At 38.1% G+C, this 22,981-nt stretch overlaps 1 protein-coding gene across 3 annotated transcripts in view; it reads right to left on the reverse strand.

Annotated features, from left to right (window-relative positions):
• Positions 1 to 22,981, reverse strand: part of LOC139745715 (vacuole membrane protein 1-like) — a 57,733-nt gene that overhangs the window by 31,905 nt on the left and 2,847 nt on the right. For 2 of the 3 annotated variants that reach the window (XM_071656170.1, XM_071656168.1), the window contains exons 2-3: positions 8,985 to 9,232; positions 6,049 to 6,139 (exon numbers count right to left, since the gene is read on the reverse strand). In XM_071656170.1, the coding sequence (XP_071512271.1) occupies positions 6,049 to 6,139; positions 8,985 to 9,193 (300 nt within the window). In that variant the 5' untranslated portion in view covers positions 9,194 to 9,232. Of the gene's footprint in view, positions 1 to 6,048; positions 6,140 to 8,984; positions 9,233 to 15,399; positions 15,746 to 22,981 lie in introns of those variants that run through there. The other variant, XM_071656169.1, reaches the window with a different exon arrangement.

A 22,981-nucleotide genomic window follows, 5' to 3' on the forward strand; every position in this document is an offset into this window, starting at 1 on the left:
CATTCCTCTCTGAATAAAAACTCATCACTGCTTTTAGCAACCTTGCTCCTAAATCACATTTGTAACACCTTCCACAAAGCATCGATTATATCCACCCTACCATACACTCTCTCCAGATCTATGAACACCAGACACAAATCCTTCAGCTTCTCTTGGTATTTATCAAACACATTTCTCAAAGAAAACATTTGATCCACATATCCCATTACCACTCCTAACAACACAATGTTCCTCCCAAATGTGAACTTCTGTGCATGCCTCTACCTTCTCAGGTTTCACTCTCCATATAATTTACCAGATACACTTAACAAACTTGAATTTAAACACTCACTTTTGTCCCTCTTGCCTTTATACAATGGTTCTGTAAATTCCACCAATCCTCAAGCTCCCCTCCAGGGACCATACATACACAGAAAATTATAACTAACCAATCAATAACACTAGTGCCTCCTTTCCTGCGGAATGGAACTGCAATCCCATCCACTCCAGCTGCCTTGCCACATTTCATCCTATACAAGGCTTTCATCACTTCCACTCTTTTCACCAATTCACTTGTTAAGACTCTCTCACTTTGCATATGACCCTAATGCAAACATCCCACATCTGCAGCCTTATCATCAAACACATCCAGCAACCCTTCAAAATACTCATCATTTCTTCACCTCATCTCTGCCTGTCACCATTTCCGTATAAGATCCCTGCACAAATGATCCCACTTGTTCTCATGTTTTTCTTACACTACCAACCTCCTTACAAAAAATTTTCTCAATCTCTATGAATTTTGCTGATACCCAATCACCCTACCTCTTGTTTGCCCTCTTTTTTCAGCCTCTGCACCCTTCTCCTGCCTTCTCTCGTACATTTCAATCACACACACTCCTTCACTGCAAATAATGCCCATACATCTCTCTTTTCTCTCTCTCACCAGCAACTTTACTTTTTCGTTCCATCACTTACTACCCTTTCTCACATGCTCATCTCCTACATACCACATAATCCTCTTGCACATGTCAAGACTGCTTCCCAAAAGTACCTGCCATTTTTCACTTACTCCCCTAGCTTTATCTATTTTCACCCTTTACTATTCAATACTCAATCTCACCAAGTATCTCTTCACATATGCCTCTATGCCAAGCATGTTAACTTTCACCACCCTTTTCCTTCCCATATCATTTTCTCTTCTGGAATATTCAAAAAAACCTTCATCCTCACTTCCACCAAGTAATGATCGGACATCCCACCACCTGCCACTCTCAGTGCATTCACATTCAAGAGTTTATCTTTGGCATGCCCATCAATTAGCACATAATCCAACAATGCACACTTACCATCTACCCTACTCAACCAAGTATACATATGTATGACCCTCATTTTAAACTAGGCACACCTAATTACCAGTCTTTTCAGCACACAACTCCACAAGCTATTCACCATTTTCATTCACATTACTAAGGACCCCATGTCTCCTAACTATACTCTCATCATCAATACCTGATGCTTGCATCAAAACTGCTGATACACACATACTCAGCTGCTATCAAAACACTCGTTTCTCTTTATACCTCCTCTTGCTTCTATGAACGCAAACACTAATAATCACCCATCTCTCATAATCCACTTTCATTATTACCTACATCAGTCTGGGACTCACTTCCTGACATTCACATGTTCCTACAACTCCTTCATAAGAGGTGCTACCCTTTCCTTGGCTCTCATCTTCACACTATCTCTTTAACCAACCCTAAAAGATTCCTACCCCCCCTTCCCTATGAACTATGTTTCACTTACAGTAAGAACATCCACGTTCCTCTCCACAGACATGTCTCCCCCTTCTTATCTTAATTACACCCATAAACATTCAGACTATCCCATAACAACATAATGTCACATAATAAAATCAGGCTTAGAAAATGCCCAAAGTTTACAGCATGTTGGTAAACCCCAAAAGAAATAGACAGAATACACAAGAAGAGAAAGGGATCAAGCCTTACATATGTCAAGGGCAACTACACATGACCCCCAAAATCTTTCAAGGATGATGACCAGGCATTAGTAAGATAGGAAAGAATATCACCAGAGGATCTCACCTTACGGAAGACATACTGGTGATCTTACTAATGTCTGGTCATCATCCTTGAAAGATTTTGGAGAGTCATGTGGATTTGCCCTTAACATATCAAAGGCTTCTGACAGGGTGTGGCATTGGGGTCTCATCTCTATGCTCCCTGCAGACATAAAAAACATACAGTTTCCCAGCAATTAACAAAAGTAACTAAAATTGAAAGAAAAAACTTCTTAAAAGGATACATTCCTACTTATATACATATATATTTTTCATTTTATTTTGCTTTGTTGCTGTCTCCCGCATTAGCGAGGTAGTGCAAGGAAACAGAAGAAAGAATGGCCCAACCCACCCACATACACATGTATATACATACACGTCCACACACGCAAATATACATACCTATACATCTCAACGTATACATATATATACACACACAGACATATATATATACATGTACATAATTCATACTGTCTGCCTTTATTCATTCCCATCGCCACCTCGCCACTCATGAAATAACATCCCCCTCCCTCGTCATGTGAGCTAGGTAGCGCTATGAAAAGACAACTGAGGCCACATTCGTTTACACTCAGTCTCTAGCTATCATGTAATAATGCACTGAAACCACAGCTCCCTTTCCACATCCAGGCCCCACACAACTTTCCGTAGTTTACCCCAGACGCTTCACATGCCCTGGTTCAATCCACTGACAGCACGTCGACCCCAGTATACCACATCGTTCCAATTCATTCTATTCCTTGCACGCCTTTCACCCTCCTGCATGTTCAGGCCCCGATCACTCAAAATCTTTTTCACTTCATCTTTCCACCTCCAATTTGGTCCCACTTCTCCTCATTCCCTCCACCTCTGACACATATATCCTCTTGGTCAATCTTTCCTCACTCATTCTCTCCATGTGACCAAACCATTTCAAAACACCCTCTTTTGCTCTCTCAACCACACTCTTTTTATTACCACATACCTCTCTTACCCTTTCATTACTTACTTGATCAAACCACCTCACCATGTACTGTCCTCAAACATCTCATTTCCAGCACATCCACCCTCCTCCGCACAACTCTATCTATAGCCCACGCCTCACAACCATATAATATTGTTGGAACCACTATTCCTTCAAAAATACCCATTTTTGCTTTCCAAGATAACGTTCTTGACTTCCACACATTCTTCAAAACTCCCAGAACTTTCGCCCCCTCCCTCACCCTGTGATTCATTTCCACTTGCATGGTTCCATCTGCCGCCAAATCCACTCCCAGATATCTAAAACACTTCACTTCCTCCAGTTTTTCTCCATTCAAATTCAAATTCAAGGTAGCACCAGGAAACAGAAGAATGGCCCATCCACTCATATACACATATGTACACACAAAAGCCCATTAAAACACATATACATACATATACATACATTGTGCGGGAGGTAAGTTGCTAGAAGCAGTAAAAAGTTTTTATCAAGGATGTAAGGCCTTTGTAAGAGCAGGAAAAGAAGAGAGTGATTGGTTTCTAGTAAAGGTCAGTCTGTGGCAGGAGTGCATCATGTCCCCATGGGTGTTTGATTTGTTTATGGATGGGAGGTAATGCAAGTTTTGGAGAGAGGGGTGAGTATGCAGTCTACTGGGGATGAGAGGGCCTGGGAAGTGAGTCAGTTTTGCTCACCAATGATACAGCACATAGTGCCATTGTACAAAGGCAAAGGGGATAAGAGTGAGTGCTCAAATTACAGAGGTATAAGTTTGTTGAGTATTCCTAGTAAATTATATGGGAAGGTATTGATTGAGAGGGTGAAGGCATGTACAGAGCATCAGATTGGGGAAGAGCAGTGTGGTTTCAGAAGTGGTAGAGGATGTGTGGATCAGGTGTTTGCTTTGAAGAATGTATGTGAGAAATACTTAGAAAAGCAAATGGATTTGTATGTAGCATTTATGGATCTGATGAAGGTATATGATAGAGTTGATAGAGATACTCTGTGGAAGGTATAAAGAATATATGGTGTGGGAGGCAAGTCGTTAGAAGCAGTGAAAAGTTTTTATCGAGGATGTAAGGCATGTGTACATGTAGGAAGAGAGGAAAGTGATTGGTTCTCAGTGAATGTAGGATTGTGACAGGGGTGTGTGATGTCTCCATGGTTGTTTAATTTGTTTATGGATGGGGTTGTTAGGGAGGTAAATGCAAGAGTTTTGGAAAGAGAGGCAAGTATGCAGTCTGTTGTGGATGAGGGAGCTTTGGAAGTGAGTCAGTTGTTGTTCGCTGATGATACAGCACTGGTGGCTGATTCATGTGAGAAACTGCAGAAGCTGGTGACTGAGTTTGGTAAAGTGTGTGAAAGAAGAAAGCTGAGAGTAAATGTGAATGAGCAAGGTTATTAGGTACAGTAGGGTTGAGGGTCAAGTCAATTGGGAGGTGAGTTTGAATGGAGAAAAACTAGAGGAAGTGAAGTGTTTTAGATATCTGGGAGTGCATCTGGCAGCAGATGGAACCATGGAAGCGGAAGTGAATCATAGGGTGGGGAAGGGGGCGAAAATTCTGGGAGCCTTGAAGAATGTGTGGAAGTCGAGAACATTATCTCGGAAAGCAAAAATGGGTATGTTTGAAGGTATAGTGGTTCCAACAATGTTGTATGGTTGCGAGGCGTGGGCTATGGATAGAGTTGTGCGCAGGAGGGTGGATGTGCTGGAAATCAGGTGTTTCAGGACAATATGTGGTGTGAGGTGGTTTGATCGAGTAAGTAATAATAGGGTAAGAGAGATGTGTGGTAATAAAAAGAGTGTGGTTGAGATAGCAGAAGAGGGTGTTTTGAAATGGTTTGGTCACATGGAGAGAATGAGTGAGGAAAGATTAAGCAAGAGATTATATGTGTCAGAGGTGGAGGGAACTAGGAGAAGTGGGAGACCAAATTGGAGGTGGAAAGATGGAGTGAAAAAGATTTTGAGTGATCGGAGCCTGAACACGCAGGAGGCTGAAAGGCGGGCAAGGAATAGAGTGAATTGGATCGATGTGGTATACCGGGGTTGACATGCTGTCAGTGGATTGAATCAGGGCATGTGAAGCGTCTGGGGTAAACCATGGAAAGTTGTGTGGGGCCTGGATGTGGAAAGGGAGCTGTGGTTTCAGGCATTATTGCATGACAGCTAAAGAATGAGTGTGAATGAATGGGGCCTTTGATGTCTTTTCCTAGTGCTACCTCACACACATGAGGGGGGAGGGGGATGGTATTCCATGTGTGGCGAGGGTGGCGATGGGAATGAATAAAGGCAGACAGTGTGAATTGTGTGCATGGGTATATATGTATGTGTCTGTGTGTGTATATATATGTGTACATTGAGATGTATAGGTATATATATTTGCGTGTGTGGACGTGTATGTATATACATGTGTATGGGGGTGGGCTGGGCCATTTCTTTCGTCTGTTTCCTTGTGCTACCTCGCAAACGCGGGAGACAGCGACAAAGCAAAATAAATAAAATATATAAATATGTGTATATGAGTGGATGGGCCATTCTTCGTGTTTCCTGATGTGGGAAACAGCAATCAAGTATAATAAAATACAAATATAATATATATGCTAAGACTGTATGTAATTAAGCAACAAAAGCAGACATAAAAAAATATCCAAAACAAATGTTGACATATTATCACTGTGAAAAGCTAGGCCCCTTTTATGGGGCTCTTACAGCTTCAAAGCAGCACTCCATGCAGGAGCAGGGTTAGGCAGGCTCGTTTAGGACAAGAAGGTCCTCAACAATACCGTATCATTTTCTTTCCACTAATGAAGTTAACACCTTTATTTGTTACACCTTGTGAGAAGAATCTACAAATCCTAATGTGGAAATGGAATTTCATCAATGCCATTCCTTCTCACATGCAGTGAGTGATATCATAGCATCCCTATCCTTCCCCTTCACAAGTTCACCAACATAAATGACTAAACCAACAACGAATAACATGGGCAGAAAGGCAGGGGTACTTACAGGTTGGTGAGGGCCAGGCGTCTTGTAAGCTGCATAATAACCTCCTACAAGCATTGCTATTAATAACACTATCTTCTTATTGTTCCACAGTCTGAAAAGTAAATTCATAGGCTGTAATGAAGTTCCTTTCAAACTAGTACATGAGTTTCATGAAGTGTGAAAATATTTGATTACAACATTTATATAATGAAGTTTCTTTCAAACTAATACATGACTGTTTCAGGAAGTAGTAAAATCTATGATTACAATAATCATATAACTAAAGTTTTTCATATAAATGCACAACTATCACCAGAATAGGCTCTCATCCCACTGGGGGTTCAGTGGTCATAAGTTAGTTCATAAAATTATATCTGCCTAAATCACAACATCAACAAAAAAGTATAATCTTTGACTTAGAACTATCATGACACTGATGGAATGTGAAATGAAAATCTGTACAAACAATGATAAGTCATTTGAAAAGATGTCTAACTGCTCAAGTATTTAAGTGATAGAGGTTTATACTGACTGTAAGGGCTATGCATGCCCCATGTAATCATACATGAGAGGAGGTTAAAGATACCTTCTTGAGAACTTTTTGAGAAATTTTGAAAGAGCAAAGGAAAAGTGAAGATGCTCTGTGTCACAGGTGGAGGGAATGAGGAGAAGTGAGAGACCAAATTGGAGGTGGAAGGATGAAGTGAAAAAGATTTTGAGCGATCAGGGCCTGAACATACAGGAGGGTGAAAGGCGTGCAAGGAATAGAGTGAATTGGAACGATGTGGTATACTGGAGTCGACATACTGTCAATGGAATGAACCAGGCACATGAAGCGTCTGGGGTAAACCATGGAAAGTTCTGTGGGGCCTGGATGTGGAAAGGGAGCTGTGGTTTTGGTGCATTACACATAACAGCTAGAGACTGAGCGTGAACAAATGTGGCCTTTGTTGTCTTTTTCTAGCGCTACCTCACGCGCATGCGGGGGATGCAGGGTGGCGGCGGGAATGGATGAAGGCAGCATGTATGAATATGTACATGTGTATATATGTATATGTCTGTGTATGCATATGTATGCATACATCGGGTGTATAGGTATGTATATGTGTTTATGTATATACATGTGTATGTGGGTGGGTTAGGCCATTCTTTCATCTGTTTCCTTGCGCTACCTCGCTAACGCAGGAGACAGTGACAAAGTATAATGAATAAAAAAACATACTCTGGAGAAACTATGTAAGATGGGAAACAACACTAGAACTGCAAGAGACAGGACAGGAGCAATAATCAAGTACAGGATTTAAGGTGCTTAACTCAAAGTAAAAAAATATGTAGTTTATACACATCTATAGGTATACATGCTGCACATATGCACTTAAGATGTTCATGATTACACATCATACAGACAGAGTGAAGAGCATAACTGATATGTTTCTGGCATGAGAAATTATGGTAGCGTGCATACAGTGCGGTCTATGAAAAGGTTGGGAAAGGATGTGTCTGACCATATGATAATAATATGGAGCCCTGTACTGTAGATGACACAGGACCAAAAACATAAATAAACTAGAAATAAAAAGGAAGAAAGGAAGAAACCTTAGAATAATAAAAATGTAAAACTTAACTTCACAAGGAAATTAAACAATAAGCTCCGTGAATCTGACACCGTACAGTTTTAAGTAATTTAAGAGTGCATTTCAGATATTAGTGTGGTGGTGCATTGCAGATGGTAAAGAATGGTGAAAGAGAAATCCAGCATGGAAAGATCTAATAAAAGAAACTAAGGAAGAAAAAGTTTGGAAGAATATTAATCTCCCAGAATATAGTGGAGGTTAAAGAGGACAGACCTTAAAGTCCTCAAAGAAAAAGGTTCAGTACAGGGTATCTTTATGATAAACAGGAACGTAGGAAAACAAATGAGGATTTCACAAGAAAAAATAATAAGAATCTTAAGGAAAATATCTAGTTGCTCTGGAAGGATACAAATAGATGTACAAGAGAGGTAAGTGTAGGGGTAAATATGCAATACACAATTCTCAGATAATCCTAGGAAAAATGAGCTTTGAAATGACAATCCTACGAAATTGAGCTTTGTAATGACAAAGAACTTGAAGCTGTGGATGAGTTTTGGCATTTGGGAGTAAAGTTCAGTGAAGATAAGAGTTGGCAAGCTGAAAAGAAGATAATATGAAAGACAAAAAATTATGAGGGCAATGAAGGCTTTGGAAAAAAAATTGCAAAAAGCTTGTTCATAGTAATAAAAACTCTGCTGTAAAGATGTGAAATTCAGGTCTATATAGATCAGGACAAGTAGTAAGTAAAAAGCAGTGCAGATAATAACTTGCGTATCATAGTCAGAATTAAGATGACAGACAGAGAGGAAATATGAGAGGATACATGGTGTTGAAGAATTCATTAGAAATGTGCATGGATGAAAGTCTTTTGAAATGGTAAGATCATACAGACCCTACATCAGATGACAGGCTGGTCAATTTGGTATAGTGGTGCTGCTTGAAGGTACTAAGACGACTGACAGACCACAGAAGAAACAGATAGATGCAGTTAGAGGATCTATTATGGCTTAGGATATTTCGCATGAAGGTGCTAGAGGACTGAGTTGAGACTAGATGCAACAAAAGCATTTAGCATATGCAGGTAGTGCAAATGTAGACACTGACCTCACTTAATAAATCAACTTGGTTTGTAAACTGAAAACGTAAGAAGCACTTACATAAGTGTCAAAATTTAGGTTTCACTTTGACACACTTGGCAAAGGTAGATGTGTATGAGTGATCTGAGAGACTATACACATGATCCATCCACCAGAACTGAGAGGGGAGTTCATAATAATGACAAGATGAGAAAGGCAATATAAACAAGTAACTTAACAGCTGACACAAATATATTAGTGACAACAAAAAAGTAACTTAAACAAGCAACCTATTCAGCACACTTACTTTATCATGTAATCGACAAAAAGAACTCCACATTCCCTGAGGAAGTAATGTAAGGTTTGTATTGGCCGTCTCCATAATACAATCTTTTCTCTTTCTTCTTTTTCTGCTAACTTTTCCTCCAGAGTTGGGGTTGAACTCATCATACTCGACCCGTTTGCCTGCTTACTACTCTTTCTCTGATAACGCTTTTGTGCTAAAGATTCTCCCATGGTTATTATGTGATTCGGTTCAGGCAAGTCTGTTCGTGCCTGAGGAGGAAATTCTCCGTGATAATTCAGTCATATAGACATATACAATAACAGAGTTAAAAAAAAATAGAACTTATGTCATGTTTATCAACTCAAATCTTTATGATAAAAACGACTGGATTGATAGCTACAAATAGGTAATGCAAAATTTCCAGTCTTCAAAATATCATAACATTATTCAAAAAATCATTAAAGAATTATGAAAATTTTTGAAAATGGGAAAAATTTTAAATATCTACATCTAAACACTCTCACTGCCAAAAACAACATGCATGGCACATCTAACAGCAAGGTGATATCTATAAAATGATCCTGTAGCTCAGGTAATTTTTTTTAAAACAAACATATGTGAATCAGGCATAGAAAAAGTGGTATCTACATATGTATAACTACAAGCATTTTCTATAAAAATAAAAATACATACATATACATATCTGTGGTTTCAGCATAAAAAAAAGCAGTATTGTATTTACATATGGATATCTGTGGTTTAAGCATCTTCCAAAAAAAAAAAGAAAAAAAAAAAGGTATCTACATCTAGATATTTGTGGTTCAAGCATCTTTAAAAAGCAACATAACCACAAGCAACTCATAATTGAACAAACGACCTCAGGGACCCGGGACAAACCTAAGAAACCCATGCTAAAATTGAATTAACCTGAACAAATCAGGCTCTAAATAACATACTTATATTGAAAAAGTTTTAAGAGGATTTATACTTCTTTTTCAAAAAGCTTAAAACATCTATTAGAAGAAACAGGAAAAAAATTATATCAATTTTACTGTACTACTTGTAATCAATGATATTAAAGAGAAAATTATTAAAATACTGTACCTTCCTAAAAAAAATTGGTAAGGAGATGCTTTAATTCTGTTGCAATTACGATATTTAATGCGGGAGAGAGAGTACAGCTTTCAAACTACTAAAACATTTCAAAAGATGATAAGTAGTTAGGCTCTGTTAAGTTTATCAATATGAAAGATATCAATATAAGGTGGTCTAAAAGATATGAGTTACGATTTCAAAAACAAATTCACTTTTGAGTCTACAAAGCATAGGCCAAAGATGATTAAAAACTCTCAGCCTTGTCTGCACTATAACTTGACTTGTTCTAAAATAAAAGTCAAGATATATATTTTCTTTCCTGTGTGCCCAAGTATCAAACTGATACACAAATATCCACTGCATCCTGATGAAAAATAGTGTATTACTGAATTCACGAAAAAAAATACATTTACAGGCTGCCCCTCATATACATGTGGTTATGCCACAAATGAAAAGTCACCATCAAGGAAGCTGAGTTCCTGTCTGCTGATAAAAGGAAGTACAGTCTCCTCAAGGAACTCCTCACTCCAGAGAAGTCCAAAATTTCTGTTACAGAAAATCAGTACTCATTAGCTCCTTCAGTGAAAGGGATCCTGGGGTTATATAATTATAATAATAATAATAATCCTCCATGTGGTAACAGGGTTACCCTCCTGGAAACTGTGCTGCCATGCTTAATGTCATTATATGAGAAACTGAAATTCATTATATAATGATGTTAAGCTAATGAGTACTGATTTTCTGTAACCGCTAAGAATGAAAGATACAGACATTTCTAAGTTTGCTGTGATGGCACAGGCAAATGAATCCCCTATTCAAGGTTGTCTCATTAAAATCAAACATATATAGTTTATATTTCTATATATACATGTTATCGAAGTCCCCCCGTTCAAGGTTACACCATGAGTGAAACGTCACCTTTGGCAAGGCTGTATCACTGGAAGTAGAGTCTCATCAAATAACTTTTCACTCAATAGGAGTCTACATTTCCCTGCTACTGGAAACAGAGTAACCTCAAGCTGCGGGAGCCTTTAGAAAGGTCCTGGATAATACCAGGACTCTTTCACAGAAATCTGTGACACCTAAAACACTCGATAGTGAAACACCAAACTTTCAAATTGAGATGAAAAGCTCCTACCTGCATCACACTTCATTTACCTCTACTCACAGATCTCCTCGCTCCCTACAAAATATATCATTGACAAAACACATACACATTGAAATAACCCATCAAGCACTAAACAAGAAACCTCCCAACTTAGTCTTAAACTCCAACCCACTAGACATACACCCATCAGAAACCAGACTCCAAAAACAAATACTAGTCACACACTCCCCGCTTATGCTCTCAACACCACCCATCACTAAAAACACCATTTCAATATATCTCAAGACCCTTCATGGCCATGATGCAAATACCATATAGGACACACTGACCAGCACTTCCCATGCAACTGCCCGGCACTTTCTGTGAATATATGCCCAAACATCACAACACTTATGACCAGTGGTCCTAACTGGTGAATGGTGCAGGAACCTTGTATGGACAAGGGACTCCTACAGCAAGAAATAAGTAAGTACAACCTAGCTCAGGCCAGCACCCAAATTATCAACCCACCCCAAGGGGAAGATGAACAGCACGAGTGACTGTAAACCAAGCCCTGTGACCAGGATTGAGACCTATGCAGGTTCAACCCCAGCAATGCTAACTGCTACACGACAGGTTTATTTCTATTCAAACAACATTCGATAAAAACTTACTGGAATATGGAGTGTTGAGGCTTAAAGTGGTCATGAAGTGGAATGGGGTAAACTGAGGGTTATGAAGAGGGAGAGGGAGGGAAATTTGGTACGTCTTGGTCACCCCAAGAATTATAAAGCAGAGAAACTATAGCAAATTGGGATGGAACACAAGACTTTCTCCTGGGATCTTTGGAAAAGCTATCCAAATTTAACAAAATGACAGGAAGAAGTTGGTAGGCATCCAATGACCTAGGAGGCATATTACCAGCCTGGGTAGTGAGAGTGTTAGTGGTGCCTGCATAGAGAGCCAGCACTTCAGTGGTTGTGAAGATGCATGCACTCCTCTGACCCAGGTAGCTGTCTTTCTTTTCTGCCTCACCTACAAACATACAATCTCTCCTAGTCAGACATAACACTTGACAGCACTTAATTCACAAGGCTCACTTTTCGTAGCTCTAGATTTTCCTGCAATGAGCAATATGCACTAGCCATGCCTTTTAGCAAATTTGTTTTCATATTGAAGGCTCTAGTCACAGGCAAAAGTCCACATCAAGGCAAGGCCTTAATTGAAATATAGAGAGAATCATGAAGTGGAAAAATAATAGACAAGGGAAGGCATGTGCAAATTTTTGAGAGTGAAAGACTTGTCTTTGACACGTGCCAGGTCATAGTAATTGGAAAAGAAATATAAAGGTAGAAAGTTCCAAAGCTTTGAGGTGTAGGGAAAGAAACAGGTATCAAAACGGCACTCCCTTGAGTTGTCAAAGGCCACACAATGATCATGTGACGCAGCAGCTTGCCAAGTATGTGTGGTCTTGCTATCGGTGGGGGTACACAAGCAACCAGCTCTCAGGAACAAAAACCAAAGTAATACCCATAGGAGGGGAAGAGTGAACCAACATTGCGGCGTAGGGCAAGGAAGTCAAGTTTGAAAATTAGCCTGGAGTTTATAAGTCGGACTGCTTCAGACTCAGTTCTGTGAAGCAAGGATACAAAGCTAGAGCCATCCCAAATGTGAGAGCAGTACTCCATACATGGAAGAATCAACCCCTTATATAAGTGGAGCAACTGCACAGAAGAGAAGTTACAACATCTAAACAGGACTCCCAATTTCTTAAAGGCAGACTTAGCTATTCCTCTCATGTGGGGTTTCCAGGAAAGAGTGGATGTTACAGTAATACTAAGTATGTTCATTGAGTCAAGAAGTTTTCTTACAGAACTGTCAAAGGAGAGAAAAGAGTTGAGAGAAGTCTGCAATAAAAAGATGGGAAGAAATTGGGTCTTGGAGGTATTAAACTTAACAAAATTTTGTGTTTTGCCAAGATATCCTGTCCAAGTCTGAGTTTAATGAGGAACAACAGATTAAGTAGTAGGTAGGAAATTTAGCTAGGAGCACTGGATAGCAACATTAGGTAGAAGTAGTCACTAGAGTTGCCCTCTGCCAATGGCCTGTTAAGGGTGAGGCACTAAAGGCTATGAAGCGGCACTAGAGTTCATTAGTAATGGAGACTCTATTGTCATAGTCATCCCCTTGAGGGAGTTCCAGCTGGGAACATGCATCAGAGATATAGATAGATCCAAATCTAACTGTATGACCTGCTTCTTTCTCTACTTTAAAGCTCCCTGTAGCTAAATAAACATTCTGTAAATGACACTGAGAACAGGAGGGAAAGCTCACAGTTGGGATCCATCTGATTCATGAGGGCCACAGCCTTGCCTAAGCAGTTGAGCAATTTTGTGAACTCCTTAGTTGTAAAGTGGATGCTTCCGTCCATTCATCTTAGAGTATCTTTTCATCCAAGGAGTTCCCAAACATGGATGAACAATATAATGCTTTTAAGGATCAGGCATAACACAAGACAAGTGAGGTCGGGTAATACACTGACATCATGGCAGAACATAAAGGATGGCAGCCAAAGTTTATGTGCGCAGATAATGTTGTTTTGTCAGCCAAACCAGACAAGGAACTGGACAAAATGGTAGGTCAATGCTGAGGATACAGCCGGGCCTCAACTTATGATGGGGTTACACTCCGGTAAACCCATCATAAGTCGAAAATACACTTAATGCAGTTGTTAACACTTGTGACTGCAAGGCTGACTGGAAGATGTGGCTTGCTGCCAATGCGCAACATATCGCTAGCCTAGGAAAAGATCAAAATTCAAAATCTGACATACGTTTTCTACTGTATTTATATCAGTATCACATAATTGTAAAGTCAAAAAATCATAAGTGGAAGCATCATAGTACACATACCTGTATGTGTACATAAAGAATTTTGAAAGTAAATGTGTGTAAGAGCAAGGATCATGGTTTTTAAATATGTATTGTCACAGTGTAATATCAATTTGAAAGGAGAAGAATTAGGAGTTCCTGATGAACTTAATCAAGATTTAGGAGTGATAATGATAACAGAAGTAAACAAAGGTTAAATTATCAGATGAGTCATGCAAGGGAGGAGAGAAAAGTACTGGAAATGCAATTTGAACTCTAGTGAATGGATAAAAATTTAGAGTAGTGTGTGTGAGCTTGCATAGTGAACTTTTTCATCCAAACTTTAATGTATGGATATAATCTTAGTTCTTCTAGTTCAAGAAAGGTAAAAGAAAAAGTAAAAAGTTAAATTCAGGCTAAATCAAACATACAAAAACTGAAAAAATCATGGAATTCTTGTAATCACCAGAATATGGCCACTTTTCCATGCTCCCTTATATCATTTCCAAAGCCAATTAACTGCAGCTTCACCTGCATAGCTGGAATTTGAGAAATATACAGTACTGACTCCCAGTATTTCACTTTAAATGCTGATCAAAAATGTATACAATCATCATGACCTTGCAGCCATAGACAAACATTAGGGACTCTGACTGATTCTACCATCGTTTCTCTTCTAACAATGCCACTAATTTCTCATCAATACATGCTTCTTTTCTTACAAAACCATGAATGTATGATGTAAAATAACCAATCAGCATTTCCAGATGAATAACCACTGTCTGTAAGTTAAGATTTACATTACTTTATGTCCAAATCATGCCTTTAACCCCTGGCCCATTCACTAACAATAATGGTAGTTGAAACAGAGCATGACTTTCTTAAACTTATTGTTGTTCTTTCTCTTTTAAAGAATATAATATTATTAACCCATTTCATATGAATATTTCTACACCAGGAAAAATCTTTCATATGAATATTTCTACACCAGGAAAAATCGTTAACCATTAAAATAATTGTTACTGTAGACCATTAAAATTTTCAACAATCTCATTATCATTTAATTCATACCTAAATTTCAACTTGTGCCTTTTTATAACAGGTAGAATCATATGTCTTAAATATAATGAGCAGTATATTTCCTTAATAATACTTTTAATACATCCTTAAATGTATACAACACCTAACTTAATCATAATATGAAATTCTGAAATATCCTCACAAAAATTCCCATAAACATACTGACCATAATATCAATCAGCTTCCACAAGAAGAGATTTGAGGTATAACTCTCAACATACAAATCAACAACACTATTTGACTTGCATTATATTGAATTTGTATAATCATTTATAATTCTACTTTAAACCATTTTCATACTTACTGAACAAAACCCAGTCCTCTGAGAACTGACAATACGATCAATGTAGTCAAGGTCAATGGTTACAGACATTTTGCTCTTTGCACTTAGCACTGGACACAAAGTACAATCATTGTATGCTTGCTTATATCATGTGACGGTCTTTCACTCTACAGTACTGGAATCACTGGTGGACTCAAAGGACAACACAATCTTAAATTAATATTCTCTAATGATACAGCATTTTTCTAATTGTTGCTGTCAAAGAAAGAATACTGCAAAATGATTATGTACTAAACTTATCAATTATAGCAAAAAACAACTATAGACTTCCCATCTTGGGTCCTTCTCTGTTAGGCACTGTGTGGTCACCAGTAAACCAGGCACACTGGGAGATGATAAGCCCTAACCATTGACCCCCACATAATCTAAGAACAGTCACACATAGATAGGGGATCCTGACCACTGACACCCTTAACATAATCAGCTGAATGTATAGAGATAACATGGAGGAGCTACATGATTATGAAATGTGATGACCACCCAAAGTATTTCAATATTTCTTAATGAACTCCTTTAAGGAATGTTTTCCAGTAAAGCATATGCAAAGACTTGATTATATTTCAGTGGAATTTCAGTGATACTAAAAACCATTTATCCAGATACTGTGGGTACCAAAGGCAAAAAAATGCCATCTTCGTTCCTTCATGGACATTATGTACCCTGCTTCCCAGTATGGTACGTATACTAGGATTGAACTTACTGCTTTACAAAAGTGAAAACATAGGTTTTATACTGAAGGAATGATGAAGATAGTTATCCACAGAATGAGGGGAGGCTCCAATCCCCCAATTGTACAGAAAAAAATCTCATATCACTCTGGAAAGAAATTATAATGTAAATTCCCCTTCAAAACAGTAGAAAATAAATATCTGACTAGTTTTCAGGTACACACTTCTGTCCCTCAGATATGTTTTATATCAGCAGTACATTGCCTTGCAGAAAGATAATCAAAAATATGCTTAACCAAGAAAAAGTATTTACAACAAACAATATATACTGAAGTCAACATTACACCGCTGTTAAATATATTCAGTTAATGGAAAAAGGGATGTTAAAACTCTATAATACAGGGCAACAATGACAGTGAAATTCTATTTTACACCTTATTCACAAAGCATAATAGGATTATCTATCTGTCCCTACTTGTACCTATGAGGAGATTTTGCCTTGTGGCAAACAAAAGCAAAATAACCTGCTTGTTTCAAAACAATGATACTCTTTAATGCCACACACATTACGAAGCTGTCTAAACAGGGTTCACCCCGAACACTTTTTGTTCATTTCCTTAGACTTCTCTTGAAGATTTTCAGTCACTCTACATATGCTTATTCTTGGTCAAAACACTTAATAGCTTTGTTTTTCTTACTGGCCTCTTGTATGTAGTTTTCCCCATGGCCTCTTTTTGATATATTTCATGGAATTCTAGTTGCTTTCACTTATGTTTCTTCCACTTACTATGATTTCTATCCTATTTGATTTCCTTCCACTCCTTCTATTTCTTGCCATATATTAAATTATAACATAAGATGGTAGTTCATGATATTTACTGCCTCAATTTACTTGAAGCTTATAATGTAAAATATGGTCCTGTTTTCTGACTCACTGACGACACGCCAAGGAAGTTGATAAATACATGAAATCTAATCCCCATTACACAGCTAACAGTAAATTCATCTATTTCCTTGGCAGGATAGATACAGCTGGCTGCTGGGGTAATATATTTTCACTTCAAATATCTTAATACTGAGCAGGAAGGCTGTGCTGGTAAAATGGGAGGTAATAAGAGGAGAAACCAGCAAGACTGAATAGCTATACCACTGAACAATGACATTCCATCATTCAGCCATGGAGACGAGTGGTGGTAGTGAGGGTGAGTGTGGTAACCAAGAAGGGATGAAGTGGTGGTGATGAGGAAGTGAGAGTGTGGTATCTAGGGAGGCAAGGAGTGATGGTAGTGAGGGAGGGTATGGTGGCCAAGGTGGGAGGGCATGTTTGGGGTAGCCCTTCGCAGGAGCATGCAGATGGGGGCTAAGGGGGGCCAAATCTTCTAGTATTTCTAAGTTCCCTCCATCATATTACTTTCAGCTTGTTTTGTTGAAGACCATACATCAAAGCATTGTTCAATTTTGCTTCATATACATACACTAAACATTTTCATCATCGGTTTTCGAACTTTCATAAAGATGAAAGTGAAGTTTCCAGACAAAGTACCTCCATATATGAACCTAAACATAGATTGCATAACACCCACCAAAAAAAAAAAGGGGGGGGGATGAGAATAAGAGCAAATGAGGGAAAGTATGTATGTATATATGTATTGGTATGTATGTATGCCTATATGTACTGGTATGTATGTATCAGTGTATGGACAGATGAACGGACATTCTTTCTTCCATCTCCTTCAATCTCTTCCTACTTGATCCCCCTCCATTTCCCACAAACCATTGTGTTAAAGATCTCTAACAAGTGACCTCAAAATTACATCACAGCATCAGGATACTATACGTGCATCAATGAATATACAGCATTCAAACCAAAATGTCTGCATCAGCACTAAAATGCACCATCACCCCTTACATCCCGACAGACTAGAATCCACACTGCATTATCCCATTATCCTGAATAATCAAATTCTCCCAAGCAACAAAATACCAACAATGCCACGTATGGTATCACAATATAACTTGCATGTGATATTCACTTTGCACACCACAAATGTCATCAACCTAAACACCCTCACTAGCACCAATTTCAGATAATAAGAGAATCCCTCAATAACATTTACTAACAAGTTATTCACTCCATCATAAACTATGCCTCATCAGGCTGGTCACCAATCCAGCCAAGAGCAAGCTCAATATATATAATAGAAACCACACAAATCAGAGCCCTTATTTCAATCATTGGTTACATAGACACCAAAAACATTCAACATCTGCAAAAAAAAATTCCTATACAATCACACCTCAGCATGCTTGGCACCAAATCTAAAGCAATAGTACTGACCCTCTCCCACTCATTCTTCCTTAAAACCCTCCAACAACTTCCATGAAGACATATTGTTCAATGCTGCCTCACCTTTCAGCAACCTATACACACAGATCCTCTCCTTGCCACAGGAAATGCTAGTGAAAAAACATATTCACACCATAGTGACTCAATAAATGCAAAAGAACCCCAAACCCAGTCTTGAACTCCATTCCATAAGATATTTACACATGTGAAACTACATATCTCCAACATACACATCATAGTCTATTGTCTATGTTCTGGACACCATCTATCTCTTCAACAATGCAAAGATCATTTCAAAATATTCCAGGACTCCTCATGTCCAAGACACAACTTCCACAACGAAGACATCAAACACCTTCGCCTTAAAGGCACTGCACTTATACCATCAGGACAAACACACAACACACTTCTTCCTTCCTGTCCAAATAGTTGACAGCTGATTTCCTTGGTGCTACAGGAGACCCAGAGAGAGAGAGAGAGAGAGAGAGAGAGAGAGAGAGAGAGAGAGAGAGAGAGAGAGAGTTACCTTCTATGGCAACATTTTGCCACAACAATGGGGCACTTACTAAATGTCCCATTTGGTGAATAACATTTCTCTCTTCTCAACATTCATAAAATACTTATATATTCTGGGTTTAATTTCAGTCATACATCAAGTGTTCTGTTAAAACATTTCTATAGTCGTAACAGGCAACTCTCTTATTTCTCCTGTTGTTATACATAATGACATTTCAAGCTTTTTTGCTTAGCTTTCATATATTCTTGTCAATCTTTCCTGTATATTCAATTTCTAAGAATTTCATGTAATACATGAAATTCTTAGAAATCAAATATCTCTGTTTCTTCACTGATGAGAAGATTTTAAGTTCAACATATTATCCCTTACTGCCTCAGTTTGTAGCCATCCAGATTATCTTGCACCTTTCTCTTTTTAGTCTACAGAATTCCAGCTTTTCATGAGAGTTTGTAAGTTCCATCCTCTCAATTTCGTCTGTGAACTGCTTCTGTATTATAATTTGTTGATTTCTCTATATGTTTGGCTGGTGAAAGTGTGACACAACAGTATAAATCATGTGTTTACATCAACAGTTTTCTCTTTCTTGTATTGAAACTTCTCAATATCATACCCCTCATTACCTGATTGAACACTGTAATTTTCCTGATAATTCTCTATGAATTCTCATTTCTTATTCACAATGACAATTACATCTGTGATATTTCCTTTAGAGTCATTATCACTTTGTTGCACGTTTATATGGTATCATCAATGCATCATTACTTGTTTCACAACTTATCTGTTCAAATTTGTCTTAGTGGAATTCCATCAGGTTCATTTCTGACCATCTGTAGACTGTTTCGTAAGTACGTAGGATTTCTTTTAGTTTAGTTATTGATCCTATCATCTTGCTTACTGTGGTGTCAACAGAAAAGCACCTTTCTATGCATTCTTCTCCTTTTCTGTCAAAGTCTGACATAATTATTATGAGAATTGAGGTTAACATAGTTCCCTGTGGCACCTCGACAGAGCTTCTTTATTAGATATGGTTCTGTTTACTACTACTACGAACATTCTCTTTGATCTGTCTTTCTATCTCATCCTCTTTGATCTGTCTTTCTGTCTCATCCTCATTTCCAGATGACCTCACACTCACATCACAGCACCCTGACACTACCCAAGCAACAATAAACGTGCAAAACTACATCATGCAATTGGAACACTAACTCACTCAAAACAGAATGTCTGCCTCACCACAAATGTCAACCACCACCCCTAAAGTAGACTTGAACCCAGCCCTAACCATCCTGTCAACCAGAATGGACAACCACTCCCACTCAACAATATCCCACCCATAATGGGCATCAAAAAACACACACATGCCATACACAACACCATAAACACCAGCACAATGGCCATAAAACATACTAAATACCAAGAGAACATTATTGGTACCAGATTTGGAAAACTAAGAAATCCCTATGTACCCTGAGCAATCAATGCATTTATTCTAAACTAAACTATGTCTCCACCCTGTGAAAAATAGGTCTAACAAAGGTGCAAACCTCACAAGACAGAGCACTCCGAACAATCACAGGCTACCTAACAACAACACAGTCTAAACCTGCACTAAGAAATTAAAATACCTCAGTACAATTTCAACCCAACATACTAGGTACCTTGTTCTTTGAAACAGTACTAAGCTATTCTCATCAAAACCACTCCATAACCAGCCACCAAACCCTAGATAGAAATTAAATGCTTTCCCTTGCCTTACACTTTAATACAAATTCCCCCTTCCCCGATAAATATGATATTAACAAACTATGTGCACATGTAAATGAACTTAAAAGCACTGGACAACTGCCCTCCTAACACAGTCTTAAAAACAATCTCATGAATAAAACACCCTTCTGAAACTATACTTTCAGGAGATGTTCGAGTTATCCTTCCTCATCTGTATTCTCAATAATATCTATTTCTCCATTACAAACCCTGATATCAGCTTAAACACCATCCAACCATAAAAACATCTATCTGAAACTATACTCTCTGAATAAGTTCGAATCATTCTTCCTCATCCTCAGTATGACCTACACTAATACAACATATCACAAGACCTCTCATGACCAAAATGAAACTTCCAAACTGCAGACTTATTCCTCAGTTGTCTTGTTATAGCCCCCAAAAAGACACACTTGCAAAATCAACACACTTTTTTATCTGCGGTTCCACCGATATATGTGACTGGCCTACAGGGTGCTGAGGCAACCCATTCCTGGAGCAGGAAGAGAAAGGCAACAAAAAGGTAAAGGTAAGTGGAAAATCTTATTGTAGTCTCTATAACATTTCTGTCAGAAGGAGTAGTAGTTGTAAGAAAAATTCTAGGGAAATGTTTTATCAACAAAATGCGACTATCTGCACGGCAACAGTCCCATGATATAAGGGCAATCTAAACTTTATATGAAAATATATACAGCATACTTGCTGTGGCTTCACGTTGCTACATCAAGCCCATAAGTGCACTTCCTCTCTGCAAGTTACAGCCATAGCCTCTGCAACACCTCTGTCACTAATCATTACTGTATAATATCTTATCAAAAAGATTTCTCTTGCTTGCAAAGTAAGGGCATACAAGTCAGACTGTGAGCATAAAACTGGGCCCCATGCAGTCACCACTAATGTGTAACATTAGAAGGCATGGGAACGAGTGCCATGGATAACTTTAGTGATGTATCACCCAGTATAATCTACAAAATACTGATTAGAGTATCTTTGCATAATAGTATGTCCTAATGTGGGATCACCCAGTACCTACTAATCACAGAGATATATAAATATATTTTTTTTCCTAGCTTTGTTGTGAGTCTTAATGCACTTAATGTATATAATTCCTAAGTCTCGGACTTATGTTGAAGGACCCTTCAATGTTCAGGTAATTATTTCTATAATACACACAAAACTCACAACATAATAAAAATGCAGAACCAAAAATGACAAAAAAATATAATAATTACATAGGAGAAACACCTCCAAACTCCAAGACCATGAGAATCTGAACAGCAACATATTGCTGTGGTATGCAATGCAATCATCTTGCTCTGGCCATGACAGCAAGGATAATGTCCAAGAGTCCCACAGAAGATGTCGTAAACATAAGAGTACACCTTATTTCATTGATATTTTCCAACAATCCTTGGCCATACACCAGAACATACAAATATTTACTAATGTTCAAATAAGGAAAGTATGCTTTTTGCAAAAAACATATTTTCATGATGAACAATGCAGTAAGTTAATCTTTACAGCTACTTGTTTTTGACCCAGTTTTAGTGACTACAAGGCAAATCTGACTCATGCATAGTTACATAATGACTACATAACAAGGCATCAGAATGACACTCAAGTGTATCCTATCTCTGATGTAATCTTTGAATGTGGGTACAATTATATTTTTTCATTTGCTGGTACTAAAGTAGTACTCCTTGCTTTTTGCCAGTATCATAATTGACTATTCCTAAACTAAAGTTCCTTTTTTAACGTGTATCTACAGAGTTTCCTAGGCCTACAAAGCTGTGGGTTTTTTTCATAATAATGGCTTGGCTACATAAAATACTTCAACTCATGGTGACTACTGTCAAAATACTGGCATTAAATCCTCCTCCCTACCAGAGACAGTTTAATTTCTCTGTGGATCAATCTGTAATTTAAAAGCAAGTTCTATAAATTATCGTAAGCAGGGAGGAGGAGTTTCTATCTGCTAACATTTCAGAAATAAGAGTCGCATCTCAAGTGGTCTTGTTATTTACATTTAAATGGAAAATCGCATTCCTGAGAGGTAAAGGTATCTGGAAACCATTCATATCAGTAATCTAATTTCTTATCTGGAAACCAAAAATTTAACTATTCCTATTATTAATCTTATTTATCTTAGGCATACCTTGTGTAATTCTTGAGGCCCACCAGTCTCTAAAAACTCAATCTAAGACTAAACTTTGTAACTTTTGTGATCAGTTAAGCTGTTTAAAGCTA

This window comes from Panulirus ornatus, chromosome 62 (genome assembly GCF_036320965.1).
Source record: "Panulirus ornatus isolate Po-2019 chromosome 62, ASM3632096v1, whole genome shotgun sequence".
Classification (NCBI taxonomy): Eukaryota; Metazoa; Arthropoda; class Malacostraca; order Decapoda; family Palinuridae; genus Panulirus; species Panulirus ornatus.